Genomic DNA, 26,377 nt, shown 5'->3' on the forward strand with positions numbered 1-26,377 from the left:
GGGGGCCATTATCAGAACTAATGTGTGAGGCAGGCCCTCAATGGCGAGAACCTGGGCCGGGGCCATGAGTGTGGCCTCCATGGTGGTGCATGCCATGTGGACGACATATGGGTATTTGGAGTAGGCATCAATGATAAGTAACCACATGGACCCCAAAAATGGGCCCACAAACTCGATATGGGTGTGATCCCAGGGCCAGCAAGGCACAGGCCAGGGTGCAAACGACTGAGGGGGGCTTGCCTGGTGACACGCACACACAGTGCACCCACGGACCAGGCAGTCAATATCGCCATCGATGCCGGGCCAATACACGTTCAGGCGAGCCAAAACTTTCATGCGGGACATTCCCCAGTGCCCGCAGTGTAACAAACTGAGTACTTGATGCCACAATTCCAGAAGGATGACCACCCGATGTGCATCCGACCCCGTGACCAACAGAAGGAAATCATCAACCACAGAGAGCCTGTGGGACAGGTGGCACCAGGGGTTGACTTCGGTCTGCATCCAACAAGTAATATAAGAGGGCTACATGTGGACCACATAGCGGAAAACCTACCGCAAGATAGGGTCTCGGCGTGTAGCCGTGGCAATGTGAGCAGCCATAAAAGGCAGACCGTCCAGCGTATCCTGGTGGGTGGAGTCAATGTGAAAGCGGAAGACCTCCTATTAGTCAAATGCAGGGTCAGGGCCTGCTGGGAGATGTGACAAAGCATCCGTGTTAGCATGATGAGCAGTGGGCTTATACCGGATGGTGTAAGCAAAATTCTGTAAAAATAACGCCCAGCACTGGAGACGTTGAGCCATCCACTCTGGAAGGTGAGTGTGTGGTCCAAAAAGCATAACTAAGGGTTTATGGTCCATCAGGAGGGTGAACTTTGCCCCTAAGAGATAGGTGTGAAATTTTTGGACAGCAAACACTTTTGCCACGGCCTCCTTTTCAATCTGGGAGTAGTTCAGTTGTGCTGAGGTCAATGTCTTAGATGCATAAGCGATGGGCTGTTCTGAGTCATTGGCATTCCAATGCGTGAGGACGGCCCCAATGCCATATACTGACGCATCAGCCACCACAACCAGGGGGCGGTCCGGAGAGAAGGGAGTAAGGCAAGGGGCGGACTTCAGCATTGCCTTTAAATGGAGAAAAGCCTGGTCACTGGCAGGAGTCCAATCAAAATGTACCCATTTGTGACACAAGTGATTGAGGGGTTACCGTATTTACTCGAATCTAAGCCGCACTCGAATCTAAGCCGCACCTGAAAAATGAGACTTGAAATAAAGGAAAAAAAAATTCCCGAATCTATGCCGCATCTGAAATTTGAGACTCGAAATTCAAGGGGAGAGAAAAGTTTTAGGCCGCACCTCCAAATCAAAACAAAGTTGGTCCATTGTGATATGAGACACAATTTAGGTCGAATGAATGACGATACAGCTACAGTAGTTTGGTTCAAGTTGTAACCTTAGCAGTTAAGCTTTGCCACGTAGCCATTGCTATGCGTCAGGCGCTCCGTCCGTATTTATACGGGTACCCTTCCTTTTTCACGTGCTTCGTCTGGTTTGAATCGATTGCTTATTTTGCTTTGATCTGATAAGTGCCGTTTTCTTTTTTACAGGTGTTTGCGTCACTCTTAAGCTGAAAATGCATTACTGCACTGTGTCATGCATTGTTTGTCGCATTCTGATAGTGCGTGTTTACGGCCTGTCGCGACTCGCGGCATGACTTGCTTTTGTGCGCGCTACCGCCGCGTACAATTAGCAAAAAAAAGAGAGAGAGAGGAATCGTCTCATTAGCGAAACAATGGCAAGAGACGTTACTTACACTGCTGCTTTCTTTGATAATGATCAACAAGAATCAAATAATAGACTGCGTATGATAGAACATGTTCTGAATGAGGGTTAGGCGAAAATTTTCTCCGTTTGAAAATCTTTGCGGCCGCTTCTTTATTACATCAAATTCTGCACAGAAATTAGTCACCTTAGATTTAAAAATCTAGTCACTTGCCATGCTTCGTTTCTGACTGTATCGCTATTAGGCATAAGAATAATACGAATATAAACATGACACGATACGTATATTCTTCCGCGTTTGCTGTTGTCTCACTCTAGTTTCGTAGTTTATTAGGCAGACAGGATTTAAATGAGATAGCAGCAAACACGAAAGAATACATGGCAAAATGTTTATATTCGTATTATTCTTATGGTGAAGAGAATACTGTATGTGATTCAAATTTCATCAGGTTCCTATTAGCAACCATCTCTTCTCACAGATAGGAAAAAATTCAGAACGTAGAGTTGGCCATATTGACAAACATCCCAAACAGTCTTGCCAGTCAGATTTTCGTAGAACACTGAAATTGTGCTACATTCGTAGATGAACAATACAGAATTTGTATTTACTTCGTTGGATAATGTATGAAAATGCAGTGGTCGAAACTCGCGGCGGAGAAAAAAAGCTCGTCTTCCACTTAAAAAAAAAAATTATTTACTGACGCAGAGGTTTTGGCGCCAGTATTTATCTTTGTGCCTACAAAGCATGCCCGTGTAGCGCTACATATATTCGACGGTAGAACTTAGTTGTGGTGGCACGTACCAACATTTTTCATAACTTCCGCTTGCTTTGCACTCGATTCTAAGCCACAGGCGGTTTTTTGGATTACGAAAACTGGAAAAAATGTGTGGCTTAGATTCGAGTAAATACGGTAAGCAATGGAGGTAGCCTGGGGTAAGAACTTTAAGTAATAAGCAACCTTGCCCAATAACACCTGGAGTTAAGGTAAGTCCTTGGGACAAGGAAGGGCCTCAATGGCTGCGAAATTATGACCCGAAGGGCAAATGCCATCTTTGCTAAGCCAGTGGCCTAAGTATTCCACCTCTGTTTGAAAAAAAAAAAATCACTTGTCCAGCCGACAGTGTAAACCTGCAGATTGCAGTGCGTGAAATAAGGCGCTGAGGTTTTGCAAATGTTCCTGGCGGGAATGCCTGGTGACTAAGATGTCATCCAGATAATTCACACAGGCAGGGATAGGCTGTGTAAGCTGCTTCAGGAACAGCTGGAAAATGGCTGGCGCCGAAGAGCCACCAAATGGAAGTCACTTGTACTTGTATAATCCGAAAGGCGTGTTGATAACCAAGATGTTCTGGGAATCGGCATCCGAGGGTAACTGGTGGTATGCCTCAGCTAGGTCGATCATTGAAAAGTACTCTCCCCCGGCAAGCTTGGCGAGAAGGTCTTCCTGTCAGGGAAAAGGGACTGAGCATTTACAGAAGCACCAAAGTCCCCACACCCGCTGGAGGGACCCATTGGGTTTCTGTATGACCACCAATCGTGTCGCCCAGGCACTGTATGTTACAGGCTCCAGAATGCCAGCAGCCTGGAGCCAATCAAGTTCCTGCTTGATTGCTGGCTGTAGGACCACCGGAAGGGGTCAGGTGCGGAAAAAGCAAGGCTGCACATCTGGCCGAAGTGTGATGTGCACCTGAAAATCTGAAGCACATCCGAGATCCATTGCAAACAATGATGCACAAGCTGAGCACAGATCATCCAAGTCCAGGAAAGGAACAGCTGTGGAAACGACCTTAACTTCATCAGAAATTGAAAAGCCAAACAGTTGAAACACATTGCGGGGTTTAAATCATTATAAAATGAAATGATGTGGTGTGGCCCTCAACTACGTACCCTCTGACTCAATGTTGAAATATTAAGAGTTTTGGCTGGTTTCGTTGTCTAGGGGTTTGGATACATAGTTGCCACATTACAGGCCAAATACTGCCGAGTCTACAGTATACGATAAGAATGCGCACATGAATCGAATGGTCGAAGGTTTCTATCACTCGCCAATTGCGAATTATCAAAGTAACACATAAATTTATAAATGAAAGATCGCAATTAAATAAAATATACAGGTAATATCTTAACGACTTTAAATCATGAGTATGATAGTAGAAGTACTTTTGAGAATGCAGTATATTTCTGCAAAACACTTATTGGTGTTGATGATCCAGCAATTAAATAAAATATAAGTTGAATAACAGAGAAACAATAGATTCCTACTTCACGTAATTAGTTATGAACAACAACAAAGCTTGTGAGATATTCACTTCTGAACACATACTATGACTTCACTGCAGAAGCCACGGAAATCACACAAGAGTACACGTCAGCACTCCGAAATATTTCTATCCTCCACAACCATGCGCTAACTGCTCCACTGTCCAAATCTTTCTGCCAACTGTGCATCCATCATGCCATCACGTCCAGCACTTCCCATCCTGTGTGACCGTCCCTCACGCCGCAATGTTCCGCTCTCCAGAACCCCCACGTCCTCTCTCAAAACGATCCTCCTCCCCCACTTCCATACAGTCTCACCATTAATGAGTGCTGTAATTGGCTACAATGCTCCCTCCATGTCTCCAAGCCAATGTACACTCACAAACGTATTTAAACACATATGAAATACTGGAGTTACATTTAAATAACTTGAAATTAAATAAATATTCCTACGGCTGGACCATAAACACGCTCTAATACCCATTATTAAATACATAGACATATATCAAAGGAATAGCAAGCAAAAGTAGGACACTAGCCTAATGTCTCTGTGCTTTCTAAAACACAGTAAATAATTGACCAATTTCTTCATGAAGAGCATTTATCGGATATAAAAAAGGCATAGAAGAATAAATATATTTATAAGCATGCTGCTACTGTTTTTTCGTGTAACTGTGGAGTACTTATGGCCTGATGCGATCGATGATAATCGGCCACTTTGACCTCCAATAACTCGTGTACTATTCAAGTTACATGCCTGTAATTTATACCAATTTAGGTTTACACTAATAACTTTCTAAAGACACATCTATCAACAAAATTGGATGAAATGTTTAGAGTTTGGAAATTCATTGCTGGGTATTACTTGTATAATTTATCGTCAGATATTAAACTTTAAACTAATAAAGGTATAGAAAATCTGATTACACCATCAGAATCATCGTGCAAATAATGGTAATGTACATGTTTCTTTTTGAGGTATCACGATTCATCTGGCTACTATTAATTTCCGTACGAACTGTGAAATGTCTGCTATTATGGTTTCACAAAGTCCACCATCTTTGGCACTCCCAGCATAGACATCTTCATTGACACAAAGCACCGTCCTCGCCACAGCGTCAACATGGAATTCCCAGCCATGCTTTTTGCAGATTCACAAATACTTGTTACTACAACACCTTCCTTACTGCAATTGCTACTATTTGCCAAATACCTCTTCAGAACTCTCCACACAATTTGCTTTCACAAAATTCATCTCCTCTTTAACTCCTTTTTAAACCCCTGAATCTTTCCATTCATCACCATTCACACACTCATTCATTACGCATTCATAACTTACATCATTCCCCGCAAATTTATTCCCATTACTTTTACTTAAATCTCTCTCAAATCTATGCTTCCACCATTTGCGCCTGCTTTTATTGAAAGAGCCACCTATATAGTCTTCCTCTTTAGCATACTCCATATTACATATTTGTTGCCTTTCTCCAAACTTGTCAACATTCCTACCATTACCATTATCTCCATTCTCACAAACCTTACTAACTTTATCCTAATGTGCAACTAGTTCTTTGAAGGAAAGGTACACAAACAAATCTGCAACAGACCCATGGGCACCAGCATGGCAACTACCTATACCAACCTGTTTATGAGCCATCCAGAGGAAACCTTCCTAGCCTCTTGAAACCTTGAGTCAGGGGCCAGACATTCAGTCCTATTCCTTCATGGCCTCAACACTTTTTTCCCACCCATTTCACCTGGTTCTTCTAAACACAGAGTCCCACATTCCTGGACATTGACCTCCTCCTCTCCGATGGTTACATCCACACATCTGTCCACATTAAACCCATGAACCACCAGCAGTACCAGCATGTGAACAGCTTCCATCCCTTCCACACCAAAAAATTCCTCCCGTACAGCCTGGCCAGCTGGGGACAACATATTTGCAGTGACAAGAAATCCCTGAAGGTCTTACTGACAGGCACTACTGCCAGACCTAGTCCATAAACTGATGTCCTGTGCCATATCCCCACACACCATCAATCGTCCCACTACCCATAAGAACCAGCTACAAAGAACTGCCCCCTTTGTCACCCAATCCTATCCCAGAGTGGAACAACTGAACCACATCCTTTGCCAGGACTTTAATTATCTATCATCTTGCCATTGAAATGAGGGGCAGCCATCCCAAGATTATTCTCCCCCCCCCCCCCCCCCCCACCCCTCCCTCGTAAAGTGGCATTCCATCAATTACTTGACCCCCACAACCTAGCCCATAACTACGCCACTCCCAATCCCATCCCCTTGCCAAATGGATCATTTTCATGCACAAGACCCAAGTGTGAGATCTGCCCCAATCTACCCACCCAGCACTCCATATTCCAGTCCCGTCACATGCTTGCTTACCTTACCCCATCAGAGACCGGGCTAACTGTGAAATTAGCCATGTCATGTAACAGCTCTGCTGCAATCACTACACAGCTTTTTATATTGGCATGACTATGAAGCAGCTGTCCACCAGGACAAATGGCCATCACCAAACTATGGCACAACATGCAGCTGAACGTAACGGGCCTGGATTTCACATTTTTTGATTCTATCTATATACATGCTGATTCTGTTGATTTAGCAGTGAAATGCATGCCTGGAAACCGAGAGGATCGAATCTCAGCCAGGCCACAGATTTTTCAGTCTTTGTTTTAATCCAGTCTTCATCTCTCTGTTCTGTGAGGAGTCATCAGAAACACCATGTGGTTCAGATTTCATGTTAAACTGTATGTTCTCGTTCCCCAGTTCAATAACTAGGGCAGGTTACAGGAAACTTAAGCTGCTGAAGTGGTGTCCAGTGGATTTCACTGAGCCACACAAAATTATTATTATTAGTAATGTTTAGAATGGACATCAACTGATGGCCTCATAACCCTTTTTTGCATGAACCATAAGTATTTTTGCTTTGTTTCCGTATGTGCCAAAGATAAAATTCCCAGTTGTATTATTATTTCTATGTGCTTGCTTGCTTAACGACCTCCAATATTTATTGCATTAAATGGAGAAAGTCTTACTGTATTCAGTGTAACTTTAATCATCAGTACCATTACTCACATTGTCTTCATTAATGAGGCAATATGTTTTTTGTAAAGGACAGAATGTGTCTGTGATGCTACATGCTTGACCAGACACAGGATCCCAAATGCGGAAAGTTCCTGGGGTATCTCGAGTTAAAACATAGGCAGCTGGCCCATGGGGCACACCAACTCCGAGGAGCAGCCAGGCTTGCATTCCCAGATGCAGGAGGTAGCAACACAGCAGCACAGCATGGTCCTCACAGTCACCAGACAGCAACCGCACAACTTGCTGAGAAATAAAACCAAAATATACTGATTTAACACAAAATAAAATTTTCCAGACATGTTTGTTAACCTTATGTTACACTGTTTATATCATCAGCATGGTACAGATATGTGGTTCACTTTTTTGTCTGAAATATTTGCAGAATAGGACTAATTCATAAAAAGTTACAATATTACAAAATACGGAACTTCGTAATACACATGGATTAGATCGAGATTTATAACATTAGGGCAATATCCACTGTAATATTAATGCTATGGACTCTGTGAGGTAACAAAAATCAAAATAACTGCTTGAACAACTGATTCTAAAAAATCAAAATCAATCTTCAAAAGACAATGCAGGTAATATACATAACAAATCAATATGTATTCAACAGACAACATACAACAGAAGTCAGTGTACTGCTGCATTGATTTCAGGGACAGATAATATATTTATTAAACTAAAAGGGAGAACTATAGATTCAAAAGGACTCTCATTGGATAAAATTGGTAATACAAGTTTTTGCGATATGAAAAATTACCTAATTTGGGTGAACCAGTAGCATAGTCAGTTTAATACACAGAAAAGTTTGCATGATTTTCCTCCTATTATTTAATATAAAGAGGCATGTATCAGACAATAAGAAAGAAAATTAAATTACAATTAAAATATGTCATATTTATCATTGGAAGAACCTTGATTAAAAAAAATTATAACTTGGTGTAAACACATTACTCGAGTATAGTGATGAAATAATAGCAGAAATGTACAGCTATTAAAAATTTATGGTGGTTCACTTTCAAACATCTTGTGAGAAAATCTGTGGTATTTACCACCAGAAGCTCAAACATTGTTGAGCTTCCACTCACTGTAGGTGGTCATTATGTGTGAGGCTAAAGTCTAAGGCATACAACTGACTATTTATGGGCCAATGTGACTCCCAGAGCCTGGGAGACGAATGAAATGATGTTCTGAAATTAAGTAAATGCACTAAAATGAAATGACTGGAGGTGTGAGTGGCACAGATAGCCTAATAGTAATGACAGCTTCTCACAGTGAGCAGGAAATCCAAGTTTATGCCCCAAGGTGGCATCGATTTTCAACTGTCACCTATATTGATTGATTTGATATTATTTATTGTATTCAATACTAGTGGCAAAATTTCATCTAATCTAAGTTTTTCTTCTTTTATGTGAAATTTATTGTTGTGTTGTCAGGTTTTGCTAGCCTTACTGTACATTTTAGTAACATGATGACCAGTCCTATTCCTGGAGAGACTACAGACAATTTTGATCCTATTTTATTATTCAGTATGTTTCATAGACATGAAATGATGTCAAAAGAAGAATATATCTTTACAAATTGCTTGTCAGTTCTACTTTGACCCTATCTCACAACAACTTACTTTCTGTGAGACATGAAAAACCTGCACACTGCCACAAGAAAACTGACTTATGGATTCAGTTCATTAATGAGTTTCAGAAGATTGGGTCATGGAAAGAAGCACCACTCAGATTTGTAAAATTTCTTGTATGTCTGTAGTATCAATTCAAACATCAGAGTTGGTTTTATTTTTGGATGGGTAGGTACTTAAAAGAGAATGGCAGAACTTTATGTACTGAAATCTATGGAAAGTTACTCACACAAATAAGAATCTGTACAAAAATTCTGACCATCATTCAAAAAAGGAAAGAACAGTTGAAAGGAAACAACTGGTTGGAAGCCTCGTGCAAGCTGAATTTAAGAACCTACAGAAAAATAAAATAGCTCTTGTGGACCAAACACAAACCAGCCTCTACAGTTAATGATGCTAGTTGTAACTTGGGGCTTGCTCCATACAAGAGTGACTACCTTTGAAAGTTGAACATGAAAGGAAATCTTTTAAGGAAAAGTCCACTGTTTGGTGATTTTTCAAGAAAGACTGCACAAGGATATGGTGGGCAGTCACTTGACAGATGCCTTAGATGAGTTGGAGCATCTGAAAATAGCAAAGACTGACAGAAGATCAAAATTTAGATTCAACATGACAGATAAACTACATAGCAACACACAACATAAATTCCATCATACAACCAAGGAAACTCAAAATTGTGGCAGACAAAATGGATTGCAGAGGAGTTCCAATACCTGGACTTCAAGAACTGAAAAACACTGATCAGGAACCAAAAGAATCACACAGATATATAATTTATAGGGAAATACCAAGAAAAAGTGTATTAAAACAATGTCCACAGTTAGGAACATGATTTGTGGTCACTCTCAAAATAACTGAATCTGTAATAGAATTTAAATCACATTCTCCCAGCCGATCTACAGTAACTATAAAAACTGCAAATAAAATATACACAATAATAAATTCCCATCCCCTAACTAATTATAAAAATAATAAGAAAGGACACACAGATAATATGGATGAATTTTGGAAGCTAGATCAGATGGCAACAAATGTAAATAAAAACCACACCAAAATTTTAATTGTTGATTTTAGAGGCCAGTCAGGAAGGGAGAAGACATACAGGGATGTAACAAGGAAATGGCCAGCACAAAGAAGGACAAACAGGAATGTATTGTGTAGAAATCATAATATGGTCTCAAAGTCCACACTTCAAGAAAAGACCAAATAAACTCAAAATTTGGAAACATCTGGACTGGAAAAAAGGAGAATGGCACTGGATCATGTCTGTATGGCTAAAAATTACCACAATGTGAAAATTCTGAGAGGTACAGATACTGGATCAGATCATTACATGATAAAAATAAAAATTAAATTTACCCTGTTAGCAAGGAAAAATTCCCACCCCAAAAAGAAGAGAACCCATGACTGTCATAAATTGATAAATAACAAGGAATATGGAGAACAAACAAGGAATATAAATATAAAACAGATAATCTAGAGGAAATAGTTCCCCAGTAGAAATAAAAAGCTGAACAGGTAGCCCCAGTAAATCCAAAGAAAAAACATAAATGGTGGAATGATGAATATGATAAAACAATGGCAGATAGACACCAAGCCTGGTTAGAAGATCAGAGTCATAAAACAGAAGAATCACACTTCGAACTCACAGACCAAAGAAAGATAACTTAAAAAGTAATAATAAGCATTAAATGCCAATATCGAAAATATATACTTCTAATGATAGAAATAAATAGTGAGAAAACAACCTCCAGAGATTACTACAAATTATTTAGCAGACAAGCACAATGATATGACACTCCAATATTAATGTTAAAAGTATAAAAATAATAAGATGGCCCTTGGCAGCACAAAAATACAGAAATATTCGCAGAAATATTAAAAAAATTGCTTAAGTGCAAAGATCTTCCAAAACTACTATAAAAAAACAGATGCCCCTATTAAAACTCCATGAAGTCTACAAAGCTTTTAAACAGCTCAAAAATTACAAGATCAAAAATTTGTGGAGCTTTGTAAATACGCAGCAGAACCAATGAAGATATCATTACACCAATGCACAGTGAAAATCTGGAGCAAAGAAGAACTATGAGAATACTGACTACAGACTTCAAGAATGCTTATCATTGTTTCTACAGATCTTCAGTGATGAAGATACTAATAAATTTCAGTCTCCGCCCCAAATTCATAAAAATTTAACTCTAAAGAACACCAAATCTGCAGTAAAGTTCAGAGGAGAAATATCTGAGCCATTTATGACTAAAACAGGGTTAAGACAGGAAGATGATTTATCTCTATTACTTTTCAACTGTGTGATTGAGTGCATGATGAGGGAATGGTACAAGGAAAATCCTAAAAACATAAGAAATGGAACCAAGAAAGATAAAATAAACTTAAACTGCTTGGGATTCTTAGATGACTTAGCATTACTCGCTAATACATTCAAGAAGCCAGAAATAAAATAAAAAGCCTACAAAATATACCACAATGAACAGGACTCCAGATATCATTCATAAAGACTGAGAAAATGGTAGCGGATCCACTATTAACAACCACATAACAGTAAATTACAGGAAAGCAAAAACAGCAAGAAACATGCATGTAACAGCTAACAAAATGATAAAAGCTCAAAAATTAACATGGTTTGCATACAATAAAGTATGTCTCTCAATCAAAATTAAATTAAAACATTACAATATGGTGGTTCAACAAGAAGTGACATATGGAAGTGAAACTCTTTCCAGTCACCCATAAAAACATATTTGACAAAATCCTAAAAGTAGAGAGAAGAATAGCTAGAACACACATAGATAAGAACTATCAAAAAGATGAGCAATGGCAGATTGTGCCACATGAAGCGGTGTACGGCAGACTGGAGCCCACTACAGGTACTACACAGAAAAAAGCACCTCTTTTTTTTTTGTCTCATTACAAGGAAACCAGAAACCAGACTATCAAGAAAAATTATAAAGAAACTTTGAAACATGAAGCAACAAGCAGGATGGATATGCAAAATCAGGGAGGATATGAAAGAGCTAGAATTAACCCTAGATGATTAGCAAAACAAAACAGAAAATTTAAAGAAACTGAAAAACATAAAAATAAGATTTAAATAAAAAACAGACAAACAACAAGCAATAAGAAAGAGTATTTACAGATGAGGAACAACAAAAAAGATCAGAATGAATGAAAAGATACTGGTCAATTCAGAAAGAAAACCTACTGAAGATGACCAGAAAATGATTGAAATTGTCCAATGAGGCCATAAAAGCAGGAGGAAGAGGAGAAGAATGAGAAGGAGAAGAAGAACCTACGTTGTCAATTTTGTGATTCATTGACACTTATTTTAGCAAATAGTATATCTGCATCAGAATTGCAGATATAGAAAATGGAAATGGAAGGTGCTATACTGCAAATACTTTCACTACATGGTACTTAACTGATGCATCAGAATTTCCATGCCAGCAAGATACATGTTGATTAAAATTTCATCCTTACTGAAGCTTGTTCTTGGAATTTTCAGTAAAGAAAAATGCCACTCTTACAGATGGTGAGCAGTGTGTTTATGTATTATGGCTATCGGGTGTTTGAAAGTGGAATTTGTAACACTGCATGCCCAAAGGATGTGCATGTGTGGTTTATCACTGTCTTTCAGACTTTGAGACAGCTCGAATCATTAGCACGAGAGACATGGGAGCATCATACCAATGTTCTCACAGACAGTTAGCTGCAGTGTGACTACTAAAAAGTTAATCTGAGGAGGTGCACTCAGGAAAATTGTGCAGCGAGAAGAGTAGGCACAGGTCCTTCGAGAAAGGCTACACCATTAGAAGTTTGCTCTGACAAACAGATGGCTGACAACAATTGAAATATGGTTACAGTCTGGCTGTCATCACAAACTGTCAGAAATATTAGTAGAAGTTGTATGGGAAATCTCAAATTATCATTTGCAGTTTATTACTGCCACCATGTCACAGGTACCACAGACTTGCGCGGTGTAGAGCCAGAGCCAACTGAGATGCTGAAGACATAATGTGGTGTCCAGTGATGAGTTTTTGGTGGTCGTATTGATGCCAAAATCTCTGTAGATGACAAGTTAAAATGTCACAGGGAGCAGTGATTCTTGATGCCTTACCCCTTCAACTACTGGAATCATGGATACAAAGATGCAACTGATTTGGTAACTGTTGAACGGAGGATGAGTGTTTGGAAGTTCGTGGTTAGAACTGTAAATACTGTTGTCATATACTTCATGACCAGAGTACCAAAACGTATATTCCAGTGGATAATGCAATACCTGACCATACAGTTTGCATCACAAAGACCTCAAGGACTGTACTGATTGAGCCTGTTGATTTGTCACCCACAGATCATGTCTGGGATGTGATAGGAAGATGTATAACAGCCTCCAGGCAGCAATCTTCATGAACTGACACAGCACGTGTTTCAGGCATGGCAAAAAATTCCTCCAGGATGATATTCAAGGACTGGCTGTCTCTGTGACTCACAGAACACAAGAGAGCACTCATGCCTGTGGGGTAACACCTCTTACTGATGTTGATGGTGGCCATTACTTTAAAATGGAATCTGAGTTTAACCATTTGATTCCTGCTATGCAACAAACATTTCTTTGAGTTTGATAAATACTAGATTTGTGCTTCATAGTATAACGCTTTACATTTCTGTCAGTGTGTACAAAATAAGAGTGCACTGAATATAACTATAACAAATGCATGACACAAAGGAATGAAAGGCATTAGATGCCAGCAATTACTGATTTATATCAATGGAGAAAGTTGCAGATTTGTGCAGGATGGGGATTTGAAGTTGGGTCTTCTGCTTTCTAGGCAGATGAGCTGACCAGTATCCCATACAGACACACTGATCATTGCAGCTGCATGGACTACCCTAGCATGCTTCCCATCAGACCCAGATTCTCAACTTATCCTCAGACCACTGATGTAGTGCCCCATACCCATTATCCTCATTACTCATGTCATTTTGCCAATTCCCTTAAGAGTTCAAGCTTGCAGTGCATCTGCACTAAAGGGGTTGCAGCACACCAAGCTTCAACTCTTATGAGAATTGGTGAAATGCTGTGAATAATGAAGATAATGGGCAATGGGCACTACATCAGTAATGTGTAGATAGTTGAGAATTTGGGTCTGATGGGTGCATCCGAGGGCAGTCCGGGCAGTTGCGATGACTACTGTGTCCAGATAATGTAGCGGTCAGTGCATTTGCCTGTTAAGCAGGAGATCCAAGTTTGAAACCTGGTCTGACAAAAATTTTCAACTTCCCCCTTAGACATAAATCAATGCTCACTGGCAGTTGATGTCTTTAATTCCCCCTCGAATCATATCTTATTTTACGGACTATCTATGGACTGTAAACTGCATCTTAATTTTTAAGCAATTTTTTATAAACAACATTTTTACCATTTTTATTATTAGATTGCAAAACCAGACTAAAAAAATCTTAGTTTATAAAACCAAAGTGACCTTTCAAATCCCTGAAACCTGTCATTTGAACTTTCTTCTTCTTCTTCTTCGTCTCCATCATCATCGTTGTCCTTTTCATATATAAGATGCTCTGTTGATCAATAATGTCATACCAGCCAAGTCCATCCAACCCTTGTCATGTATGTGAACAACAAAACCTGGCAATACTTCAGGTTTTGGCATTGTTTTGTGCTTCAAAATGATCACTGGATTAAAGTTAGTACTGTCAGTACAACATGAAAGAACAACAGTGTACTGCAATTTTTAATGCGCACTTGTTTTTATAGTTACAGTTTTAGAACCTTTCAAGACAACTGTTCTGTTACCCAGCAAATCAAATGTCAGAGGAGTTTCGTCCATATTCACTATTTGGCTTAGTTCCACATAGGTTTTCTTTTGATGTTGAATAATAAAGCAATAAAAAGGTAATATTTTCTCTTCATACTCTTGTGCCATTTTCCAAAATACTTTGGTTTTGGTTTGCTTACTAAGTACATGTTGGTTCACAAACCTGTAGCACAAACCAACTCCACCCTTAAAGTTTTTCTCATTTTCCAGTTCTTCTTTACTAGCTCGCTAATTGTGAATGTTTTCTTATGTTGGTGGAGGGCCGAAACGCCACTCAGCTGCTCTGTTTCCATGTTCTTCTGCATCTGCTATTACTTTCAATTTATAGCCCCATCATACGAATACTTTTTATTTTTTCCATTACGAAACTAGCTACTAACAAAAATATTGTACTGTTACTGATAACACAAACCACTTTCAATTCGAGTTCACTGGCACATTTGATGGCAGTGACGCATCAAAGGTTAAACAGTGTTCTGGGTTTGTTATGGTGGGGCAGGAAGGAGAGCATGTTTGCAGGCTTGTGAATCCCTACAACTCATGAGAATTGCATTGGTGTACTGCTGCTGCCGGTTGAATCCAAGGCTGGCAGATAGAGATAGGTTTCCCATGGCATCGAAAATATGGTAATTTTTAAGACTGGTCGGAATTTTAAATCAATCACTGGATATTTTTAAATTAATTTTGAGTATAAGATGCACCTTTCAAAGAAAAGAAGTGTGTCTTATAGTCTGTAAAACACAGTGTTGCTGCATGATCAAAATGGTTCTGTTATTTCACACTTGTCTGAAAGGAACAGACACCACATGTATAAAAAATGCCATAATTTTAAAGAAATTCTTTGTTAAAAGCAAAATATTGGGATAATACATGGATCACTCCCCTCTTCCTGCCCAGAATATAACATGCAGTGATAGTACAAAACATTTAAATTTCACAGATGAAGAATACTTATTACAACTTTCATTCTGAAAAACATTTTTATATTTGTATAATCACTGGCATAAAAAGAAACAACTACAGTTCTCCAGTTTATGCACTGCTTGCTACAAAGAAAAGTGCACTTACATCTGATGTCAGCCACACATCAAAAAGTCCTGGGAATAGTGTGTTACCAGATATAACAGGTATCATTGCAACATAGCGAGCAGCCATTTCTGCTGTCACAGGACCATCATCTCCACACAGATCTGAAATATTATCAGTGCAATGCATCTACATCAGGATTGCAAGAAAACTGAAGAAATTATGTTTTTAATAGCACACAAGATATTCAATAGACATTGACCTAAGGGAGAGGTAAATGAGAAGGTGCAAAATATGGGGACTTTGCTGTCAAAAAGAATAGGCCTAACGTACTCATACCAAAGCTTGGAATTTTTCTAAGGTTTCATTTTCTATCTGACAAACATTTGTTATTAGAAATGTGTAACTCAACTCACAAAAATCTGGTTTCTAAACCTTCATCAATTATGGAGCTTGATACTAGTTTTAGTTCCTTTAAGTCACCTGACAAAACTAACAGGATGACCATGCAGTAAAACAGCAGCAACTAACCTTATTGATTTATGGTATGCTAGCTTTGTAGCTAATCTCTCTCTCTCTCTCTCTCTCTCTTTCTCTCTCTCTCTCTCTCTCTCTCTCACACACACACACACACACACACACCACCACCACCACCACCACCACCACCACCAACACCTCAGGCCATGAAAATACTGATTGTCTGTTCAGACAGAACTGCTAAGAGAGAGGCTGGGCCCATCTTTTCAACTACATTGCCCTAACTTTGTTGCCACCTTCCCATTCTTGTCTCTATCTTTCTTGTCTCTTCTCTTCTCTTCTCTATTTTGTTTGCTTCCCTTACCCTCCTTGTCACTCACTATTGCACACTTTGAACACCCACTGCCCACTGTTATAACATACAGTTACATAAAGAACAGCTATACCATAATTCACTGTTCTCTCAAATGCAAGGTTTGTTTCATACCTACACTATCCTGTACTTTTTCCTTCTATTTATTTCTGCACTTAGTGTTCATTTTCTCCTGTCAACACAAATTGCAAAACATAACCATAGCACCCACTACCAACCCAAACTTCTAGATTACACATATTTAAAAGTCTTACAATAAAAATTTCTATTCTTCCCGGTAGACCCTTATGGCTTCCCATCTCTGAGAATGAAAACACAGAATGACATATACAAAACCATTTGAGAAAGCCATGTAACCTATGCCTTCTTCCCATCTGGAAATACCAATACTCACAAAAAAAAACATTAACCCCCATAGCCTTTCTCTCTGTCAACCTCTCATAGTTTCCAGAGCCTGCTTTGATGACCTACTTACTCTACCTATCACTTTTCCATACACTTCCACATCCTCCTCCCCATAAACTAAATTACTTTAACACTATCTGCAGCTTACCAATACTGCTGTTAATCTGTCTTCCAAATACCTGACTGCAGCATAAGTCTCATTCCTCTCAAAAAGCTTTACTTTCAGTTCAAGAACTATGCTTAATCATGCTTTTCTTTTCAGGGTTTGTCAATGACCTGTTCTCCTTAACTCATTTATTTTACTGGAAGCTGTTTTCCCTACCCACACGACTGACCACAGTCCAGCTAATGCACATAATGAAGCTTGCCATAACCACTTCAAGACTCGCTTCAACTGAAATCCTCCCCAAGTTCCCTCTCTTCTGCACATAAACTGCCAGGAACACTCCCAGACATTCCTCAGCTCAAACCTAGCTTTACCTGCACTATTTGATCAAAAGTATCTGGACACCCCCAAAAACATACGTTTTTCATATCAGGTGCATTGTGCCACCACCTACTGCCAGGTACTGCATATCAGTGACCTCAGTTGTCATTAGACATCACGAGAGAGCAGAATGGGGTGCTCTGCAGAACTCACAGACTTCAAACGTGGTCAGGTGAATGGGTGTCACTTGTGTCATACGTCTGTGCACAAGATTTTCACACTCCTAAACATCCCTAGGTCCACTGTTTCTGATGTGGTAGTGAAGTGGAAATGTGGAGGGACATGTACAGCGCAAAGGCGAACAGGCCTACCTTGTCTGTTGACTGACGGAGACCGCTGACAGTTGAAAAGGGTCATAATGTGTGATAGGCAGACATCTATCCAGACTATTACACAGGAATACCAAACTGCATCAGGATCCACTGAAAGTACTATGACAGTTAGAAGGGAGATGAGAAGAAACACCAAACGATGCCTCGCCTGATTTAAGGAGCTAAACATTGGATGATTGAACAGTGGAAAAATGTTGTGTGGAGTGACAAATTACGGTACACAACATGGCGATCCGCTGGCAGGGTGGGGTATGGCGAATCCCTAGTGAACATAATCTGTCAGTGTGTGTAGTGCCAAAAGTAAAATTCAGAGGCGGTGGTGTTATGGTGTGGTCAGGTTTTTCATGGAGGGGGCTTGCACCCCTTGTTGTTATGCATGCCACTATCACAGCACAGGCCTACACTGATGTTTTAAGCACCTTCTTGCTTCCCGCTGTTGAAGAGCAATTGGGTAATGGCGACTGCATCTTTCAACATGATTGAACACCTGTTCATAATATACGGCCTGTGGCAGAGTGGTTACATGACAATAACATCCCAGTAAAGGACTGCCCTTAACAGAGTCCTGACCTGAATCCTACAGAACACTTTTGGGATGTTTTGGAATGACGACTTCGCACCAGTCCTCACTGGCTGACATCAATACCTCTCCTCAGTGCAGAACTCCATGAAGAATGGGCTGCCATTCCACAAGAAACCTTCCAGCACCTGACTGAACGTATGCCTGCAAGAGTGAAAGCTCTCATCAAGGCTAACGGTGGGCCAACACCATACTGAATTCCAGCATTACCGACGGAGAGCACCACAAACTTGTAAGTCATTTTCAGCCATGCGCCCAGATACATTCGATCACATAGTGTACCGTCCCCGAATGTCCTTCCATGAGTCCAGCATCACAGCTATGTTATATGCTGCTTTTGATGACTTTAAATCAATCTTAAGGTTACCATTTTTCTCACAGACTAAGGGTCCACCATCATGGGCATCAACTGCAGTGACTATTTGATGAGGGGCCACTGCCAGCTTTCTAAAATTCCTTTAAAAAAAAAACCTTGGCACTGCGATCCTTTCATAGAAATTTAACATGACCTTGAACCAACATTATTATATTAGGTCCATTCCAAAACTTTTCACCTACAGGAAAAATGCCAAATGATGCTAGTGACAGAGCATTTTTCCTGTTTAATAGAAAGTTCACTGACAATGCTGGAGCTTCAGCAAAACATGTCTGCAATATAAAAGAAAAGACAAAATGGTGTTTTGCTCAAAACAAAGATCTCTCTACTGTTTGTTCAATTGGGACTGGTTATAACACACCCACAGAAAGATGCTCACCACTGATAGCCCAGCTTATCCAATTAATTTTTTGCACTCTCACTCCCAGCATCCAAGTCACTAATTACTTCTTCCACTGCCTTTTCACATCTCCTGTCACATTATCACCAGACTCATTGCTTGTAGCATCCCTGTATGCCAACATTCCACAGAACCATGGCTTTTCTGCCATGGAAAATTACCTTCTGTCTCCTGACATGTCGGCCACTGTGGCCGAGCAGTTCTAGGCTCTTCAGTCCGGAACTGCGCTGCTGCTACGATCACAGGTTCGAATCCTGCCTCAGGCATGGATGTGTGTGATGTCCTTAGGTTAGTTAGGTTTAAGTAGTTTTAAGCCTAGGGGACTGATGACCTCAGATGTTAAGTCCCATAGTGCTTAGAGCCATTTGAACCTCCTGACACCAAATCCACCACCCACTTTCCTACCCTCTTGCTCAACCACATGCCAATTCATAATTATTTCTGCTTTGTAAGCAAATCACACAGAAATCTGCAAAACTATTTAGGGAAGTCACATGGCATGTTCCTACGGTCATCGTATATGAGCCACCTAAAGGATCATTCCCATTTTTTCACTGATGACATCTTTGTGACTGACACATGGTAAGAACAGCCTTGATCTTTTCTTCCATAACTCTTTATCCCAGTTCTGATACCTGTCATATATTACATGTTAAAAACATTCATATCACACAGCCTTGGCAGCTGTGAGTATTCCATGTGTAATGGGAAGAAGGTGATATTCAGATACACCAATAAACATGCCGAAGCCTTTAAAGACAGACAATTACTCCACATATCACTGAATATCACCAAGGCTTTGAAAAGATCATCCTCATCTTTCACTGTGCCTCATCAAGTTGCAATATAAGAAATATCCTACTTGAAATCCTATCCTCATCAGCCACATAGTATTCCACAGCAATGTTTACCAACCCCATTGCAGCTCTTCCCAGTGAGCCCATTCACTGTAAGTGTGCTGTTCCTGATACCCATACCAACGATCTACTTAGCAGCATGTGCTAACCAGTAAATCTTACCTTCCAGTACCTTCTGTCATTACACACCTTTTCTGGCAGATGTGGCATTGTCATGTGGTGCTGACAATGCTAGTAATAATGAGCATAGAGAGTCTGTAGCATTTTTGAGCCAGTCAAGTTAACATCTGGTGAGGGTATTGCAGAAGACGGACATCCGAAGTTAAAATGAAAAAATATTGCTATAAAGAATAATGAGGAGACATGAATTTGAGCATGTTGGACATGCAAACAGCAGTGGTGACTGACATGTATGCAAGAAGTGTGTGTGTGTGTTTGAGGTTTAAGGGCGCTAAACAGCGGAGTCATCAGCGCCCAAACGCATAAAAACAGGAACACATGCAGTGAAGGGACTAAGACGAACAGCGAACAAGGGGAACAGCTAAAAGACACAGACCTGATGCAGTTCCAAATCCTCACATACAGAGGCAAAACAAGAGGAGAAGGAGTGCACTAAAAAAGGAAAGGAAACACAAGGAAGGGAGGACAGAAACCAAAGGGAAACAATATATGCAAGAAGTGGCATACAAGTGAAACAGTGAACACCATGAACATGCAGTAAAGAAGACAGATTCCAGTGGTATCAGACATCGGCACCACTAAACATCAACGACAGCATTACAGCAAAAATTTGGATGTCTCGCAAAAGGTTCACTGGCATAATGGGTTGCATGCGGCATTGCTGCTGTAGGTTTGATGAGTAGAAGTGGCTTTTGGGTGAATGTTGGAAATAACCTAATGCGTGGTGTCGGGACGTGAAAATTGGTGAACTATGCCTAAAGCAGTAGAAGAGTGGAGGGACAAGACAAGACAGATAGTGAATAGAATTTTAAGTTTATTTATTTTTATTTATTTATTGTATTTTTTTGCATGGAGAGACCAACTGGTGTCTTTTGCAAACGTCATAGCATTTTTTTACAAGTTTAGATGATTATTAGTGTTTTAGGGCGCACAACAGCGAGGTTATCAGCGCCCGACAAGTTTAGTACAAAATATATATATATATATATATATATATATGCAACCGTTTGTTGCGAAAGCTTGAATTTTGTGTGTATGTATGTGTCTGTTTGTGTTTCTATCGACCTGCCAGCGCTTTCGTATGGTAAGTCACATCATCTTTGTTTTTAAATATATTTTTCCCACGTGGAATGTTTCCATATATATATATATATATATATATATATATATATATATATATATATATATATATATATATATATATATATATATATATATATATATATATAAAAAGAAAGATGATGAAACTTACCAAACAAAAGCGCTGGCAGGTCGATAGACACACAGGTCTATCGACCTGCCAGCGCTTTTGTTTGGTAAGTTTCATCATCTTTCTTTTTAGATATATTTTTCCCACGTGGAATGTTTCCCTCTATTATATATATATATATATATATATACAAACAAACACAAACATACATACAAAATTCTAGCTTTCGCAACCAACGGTTGCCTCGTCAGGAAAGAGGGAAGGAGAGGGAAAGACGAAAGGATTTGGGTTTTAAGGGAGAGGGTAAGGAGTCATTCTAATCCCGGGAGCGGAAAGACTTACCTTAGGGGGAAAAAAGGACGGGTATACACTCGCGCACACACACACATATCCATCCACACATATACAGGCACAAGCAGACATATACAGAGGCAAAGAGTTTCTTTGGGCAGAGATGTCAGTCGAGGCGGAAGTACAGAGGCAAAGATGATGTTGAAAGACAGGTGAGGTATGAGTGGCGGCAAATTGAAATTAGAAATTAGCGGAGAGTGAGGCCTGGCGGATAGCGAGAAGAGAGGATATGCTGAAGGGCAAGTTCCCATCTCCGGAGTTCTGACAGGTTGGTGTTAGTAGGAAGTATCCAGATAACCCGGATGGTGTAACACTGTGCCAAGATGTGCTGGCCGTGCACCAAGGCATGTTTAGCCACAGGGTGATCCTCATTACCAACAAACACTGTCTGCCTGTGTCCATTCATGCGAATGGACAGTTTGTTGCTGGTCATTCCCACATAGAAGGCTTCACAGTGTAGGCAGGTCAGTTGGTAAATCACGTGGGTGCTTTCACACGTGGCTCTGCCTTTGATCGTGTGCACCTTCCGGGTTACGGGACTGGAGTAGGTGGTGGTGGGAGGGTGCATGGGGCAGGTTTTACACTGGGGGCGGATTGGAATGACTCCTTACCCTCTCCCTTAAAACCCACATCCTTTCGTCTTTCCCTCTCCTTCCCTCTTTCCTGAAGAAGCAACCGTTTGTTGCGAAAGCTTGAATTTTGTGTGTATGTTTGTGTGTCTATCGACCTGCCAGCGCTTTTGTTTGGTAAGTCTCATCATCTTTCTTTTTAGATATATTTTTTCCACGTGGAATGTTTCCCTCTCTCTCTCTCTCTCTCTCTCTCTCTCTCTCTCTCTCTATATATATATATATATATATATATATATATATATATATATATATATATATATATATATATATATACAATAATTTATTTTAGTTTAATATTAATATTCACTTAAAGAGTATAAACACTTGTCAATCAAGAAATGTTTCACTTTGAATAAGTTCCCTTTGTGGCACCTTATAGAGCTCGATAATCTGTTGTACCATATTTGACCACTAATGCATGGACTATGGTCTGTTGTTTTTAATTTTGTTCTTTGTCTGTAGTAGCAGTCTTTATTTCTTGTATTATAGGCATGCATATCAGAGCACTTTGTTTCTTTGTTTTGATGTGTCACAAAAAATATAATTAATTTGTAAAGATACAGTGAGTAGACTGTGAGGTATTTATGATGAACAAAGATTTCCCTGCATGAATCTCTATACCCTAATCCATGGATAATTCTGATTGCTCTTTTCTGTAGGGTTAATATTCTGTTCATATGTATGTCGGCAGCGCAACCCCATATCTCTATCCCGTAATTAATCTGTGGAAAAATGGTTCCATAATAAATTGTTTTTAATGTCTGATGTGCTACTACTTTTGATAACTGGCTGATTAGATGTAATGAACTGCTGATTTTATTGCATAAAAATTTGATATGGTTTACCCATCTTAGATTTTCATCTAGGTGAATACCTAGAAATCTGCAGCCTTTTGTGTCCACTACTTCAATTCCACCTATGTTACTGATAGAGGTTTGGTGTGAGTTTGTAAGTTTAAATGGCAATAACTGAGATTTACTGATATTAACTTTCAAACCTTGATCTTGGAAATAAGTAGTTATTTGCTGTAGTCCCTCAGTTGCTACCAACGTTAACTCATCATTTTGTTTACCAAGAAATAACAGTGAGGTATCGTCTGCATACGTTACCAATTGGGAGTTGAAAGGTTGCTCTATATCATTTATGTAAGTTATACAAGCTGGGGACAAAATGAAAAGGTAGATGCAGATTCAGGTATCGCAGAAATGTCAGAAACCAGTGAAATAGACACTTATTTCATGAATGAGGCAGTGGATGTGAAAGACAGTAGTACACAATTTCACAACTGCAGAAAGAAGACTAACAAAGTAAAGTGAGCAATATAGAACAGGAACAAACTCAGACAATTACCAGAGGGGAAAAGAATTTAGGTATGCTGACATTTTTAGCAGCTGTGAGGGCATTGGGATAGAAAGACATCTGACTTGTAAGGGGTAGGGAAAAATATACATGAAAATTCACCTGAAGTGAAGAAAAAGATTCATGAAAACAGTGCTGAAATAAACCAATGGATAAAGGTCAGAAAGAAGAAAAAACTGTGTTATTTCAATAGGATAATAGAGGAAAACTGGGCCTAAATCAGAGACGTAACAGCTCAGCAAGCAGAATTCCTTATTCAATGGAATGAGCACATCAATAAACTGAAAAATGTGTCACAAAGGGCAAACAGACAAACTGAAAATAATGCAAGTCAAACCAGCTGTGGCTAGGTGCACCAGCAATTACAACCTCTTTGGTGCACAACTAGCCTCTGTATGAAATGAGACGAAAACCACGGGAGAATGAATAATTGAAGTTAGTGATAACAATAAGGCAGAGATCACCAAGAGCAAGACAGTGTTAACAACATGAGAAAATATGGTTGCTGATACTGTGACTGCTAACAATGGCAACATAAATACCTTTGTAAAAGAAATGCTATAGAAGGAAGCCACTAAAATCAACAGAATCTTGAGTGAACAATGTAGCAGTAAATTGATTATAAGAATGTCAACCTTCTGATGGAGATGGGAAGAGATTCCAACCAGGAGGGAGACTACATCCAGTGGAATTTTTGCACAGACTTAAAAGTGAAATATGGATGAAATGGGCCAACAATAAAAACATATACTTTGCAGTGAGGAGGCTGGAGCAAGGAGCTGCCAACTGGACAGATACACTAAATTTGAACAGGATGACGTACAATGATTTGGAAAAGCCTTTGTGGATAAACACTGGCCACAGGAAATGCAAGAAGAGGTCATGGATGAGCTGAGGGTGTGGGGCTACGGCTGACAGACACGTGGGCTACTGGCAGGCATGCCAAAGAAGTCACTAGAATTAAATAGATATTTGAACATGCCACTGGGAGAGAAAACCTTAATAAGCCGAGTACTGGCATGGTATGGAGTCATACAGTCTGATCATTGAAAAGAAAGAGTATGTCAAGATGATTATAAAACATGTAGAAAACAAGCAAACCCAAAATTTGCAAAAGTAATATAAATAACTGAGGCCCAAACTACTGAAATACCAAATACAGAGGTGAATGGCTACAATATAAGTGGTGTGGCAACAATAGGGAGCATGAAGCACAGCACAGAGAAAGTCAAGAAGGCAGAGGCAGCTACATGAGAGGGGTTCCTGAGGTCACAGTTGAGGCTGTGGCAGATATAATCACAGCTATTTTGTAGCCCCATGTGAACAGGAGACATCAACTAGCAGACAAAGAAAGTGGGAGAGACAGTAGCCTGGGAAATGACTAAGGGTTCCAGGTATGCATTGCTCTGGAACTGTGCTTGAGGGGCCATTAAAAGCACAGATAGCCACCATCAAAACTGAAGGGCTGAAAGACAAGAAACAAGAACTAATAGAAGAAAGACAATTAGCAGAATGAGAACAGGTGTCACCTATTATAAACGAAGAAGTAGCATTCATAAAGGTACAGGCTTTATGAGATTCAAAAAGAAGAGCATATGCGATATCTGAGAAACTGTATAACAAATAACTGAAAAAAGGGGCAACAAACATAATTTACCAGTAAGTGGTTTCAAAATTACCAGAGAGGTCTGAGGCAGTAGCAAAAGCCTATAAGGTGGGAAGGTGATAGTTAGCATCTGTAGCATTTGACTGTTTTAAGGGCATATGATGTGACCAAGGAGACAGAAGCAGAGTAACACACGCAGAGATGTGCCAGTCCAGTCGGTACAGCGAGTTGTGCAATGTGGTGCATTTCAACACCATGATCATTCTACAGAGCTTCAGTGGGCAAGGCCGTATGACATAATGTGCATGGAAGGTGCAGAGTGGGGATGCTGACAGATGGTTGCAGTAAGGTGAGGACCACGCTTTGCACTGCAACACAAACAGCACTCCTGTGGTGGCTACACCCTCTGCTGACAACAAGATCTACCAATGGTGGCACACAGTTAGCTTTAACAGGGATAGACTGTGCCTCTTCTTTTATAATCATGGGCATGTTCCAGCACACAACTGGAAGTTAAGCTATGTAAGTTGAGATGCTTACTTAGCAACCCACCATACCACAACATTACTACAACGGGAGGCCGCCACCACCCAAGGCAGCACATACGGCAAGCCTGAGGGTCAGGGAGTGCTTTGAGTGCAGAAAGGGAATGGGGCTAACTGTACTGAGCACAGGGGATACTTGACAAAATTTACGTACCTGGATTATTAACAAGCTTCACAGAACATAGCTACACAAGAAACACGCATATCATTCTGTGCTTTATGCGCAAGAGCTGTTCAAAAAAGAATCCAATCTTATTTTTGATTGCTCAAACCAACAATGGTATCAGGGTGTACATGCTCTCTGTGTGTGTAGGAATATGTAATGTAGAGCCTGATTTTATCACAACTGTGGAAACAAAAAGTTTCTGGCTAGCTGTTGACAAGTGAACACATGTAAGTGGCAGTCATCGATTGGGTAAAATGACAGAAAAAGTGGAATAACATTATCGGAATAGTTTTGTTTTGAGCTTGGCGATTCTCACATTGAAACAATCTGCAATATTCAACAACGGTTTGGGGAGGAAGCAATGGGTCCCAACAGAT

General features: G+C 39.9%; 1 protein-coding gene across 1 annotated transcript in view; it reads right to left on the reverse strand.

Moving 5' to 3' along the window:
• The window catches only part of LOC124788398 (coiled-coil and C2 domain-containing protein 2A), a 348,192-nt gene that overhangs the window by 28,506 nt on the left and 293,309 nt on the right, over nt 1-26,377 (reverse strand). The window contains exons 17-18 of the mRNA XM_047255664.1: nt 15,707-15,828; nt 7,145-7,396 (exon numbers count right to left, since the gene is read on the reverse strand). Coding sequence (XP_047111620.1) covers nt 7,145-7,396; nt 15,707-15,828 — 374 coding nt within the window. The remainder of the gene's footprint in view (nt 1-7,144; nt 7,397-15,706; nt 15,829-26,377) is intronic.

This window comes from Schistocerca piceifrons, chromosome 3 (assembly GCF_021461385.2).
Source record: "Schistocerca piceifrons isolate TAMUIC-IGC-003096 chromosome 3, iqSchPice1.1, whole genome shotgun sequence".
Taxonomy (NCBI): Eukaryota; Metazoa; Arthropoda; class Insecta; order Orthoptera; family Acrididae; genus Schistocerca; species Schistocerca piceifrons.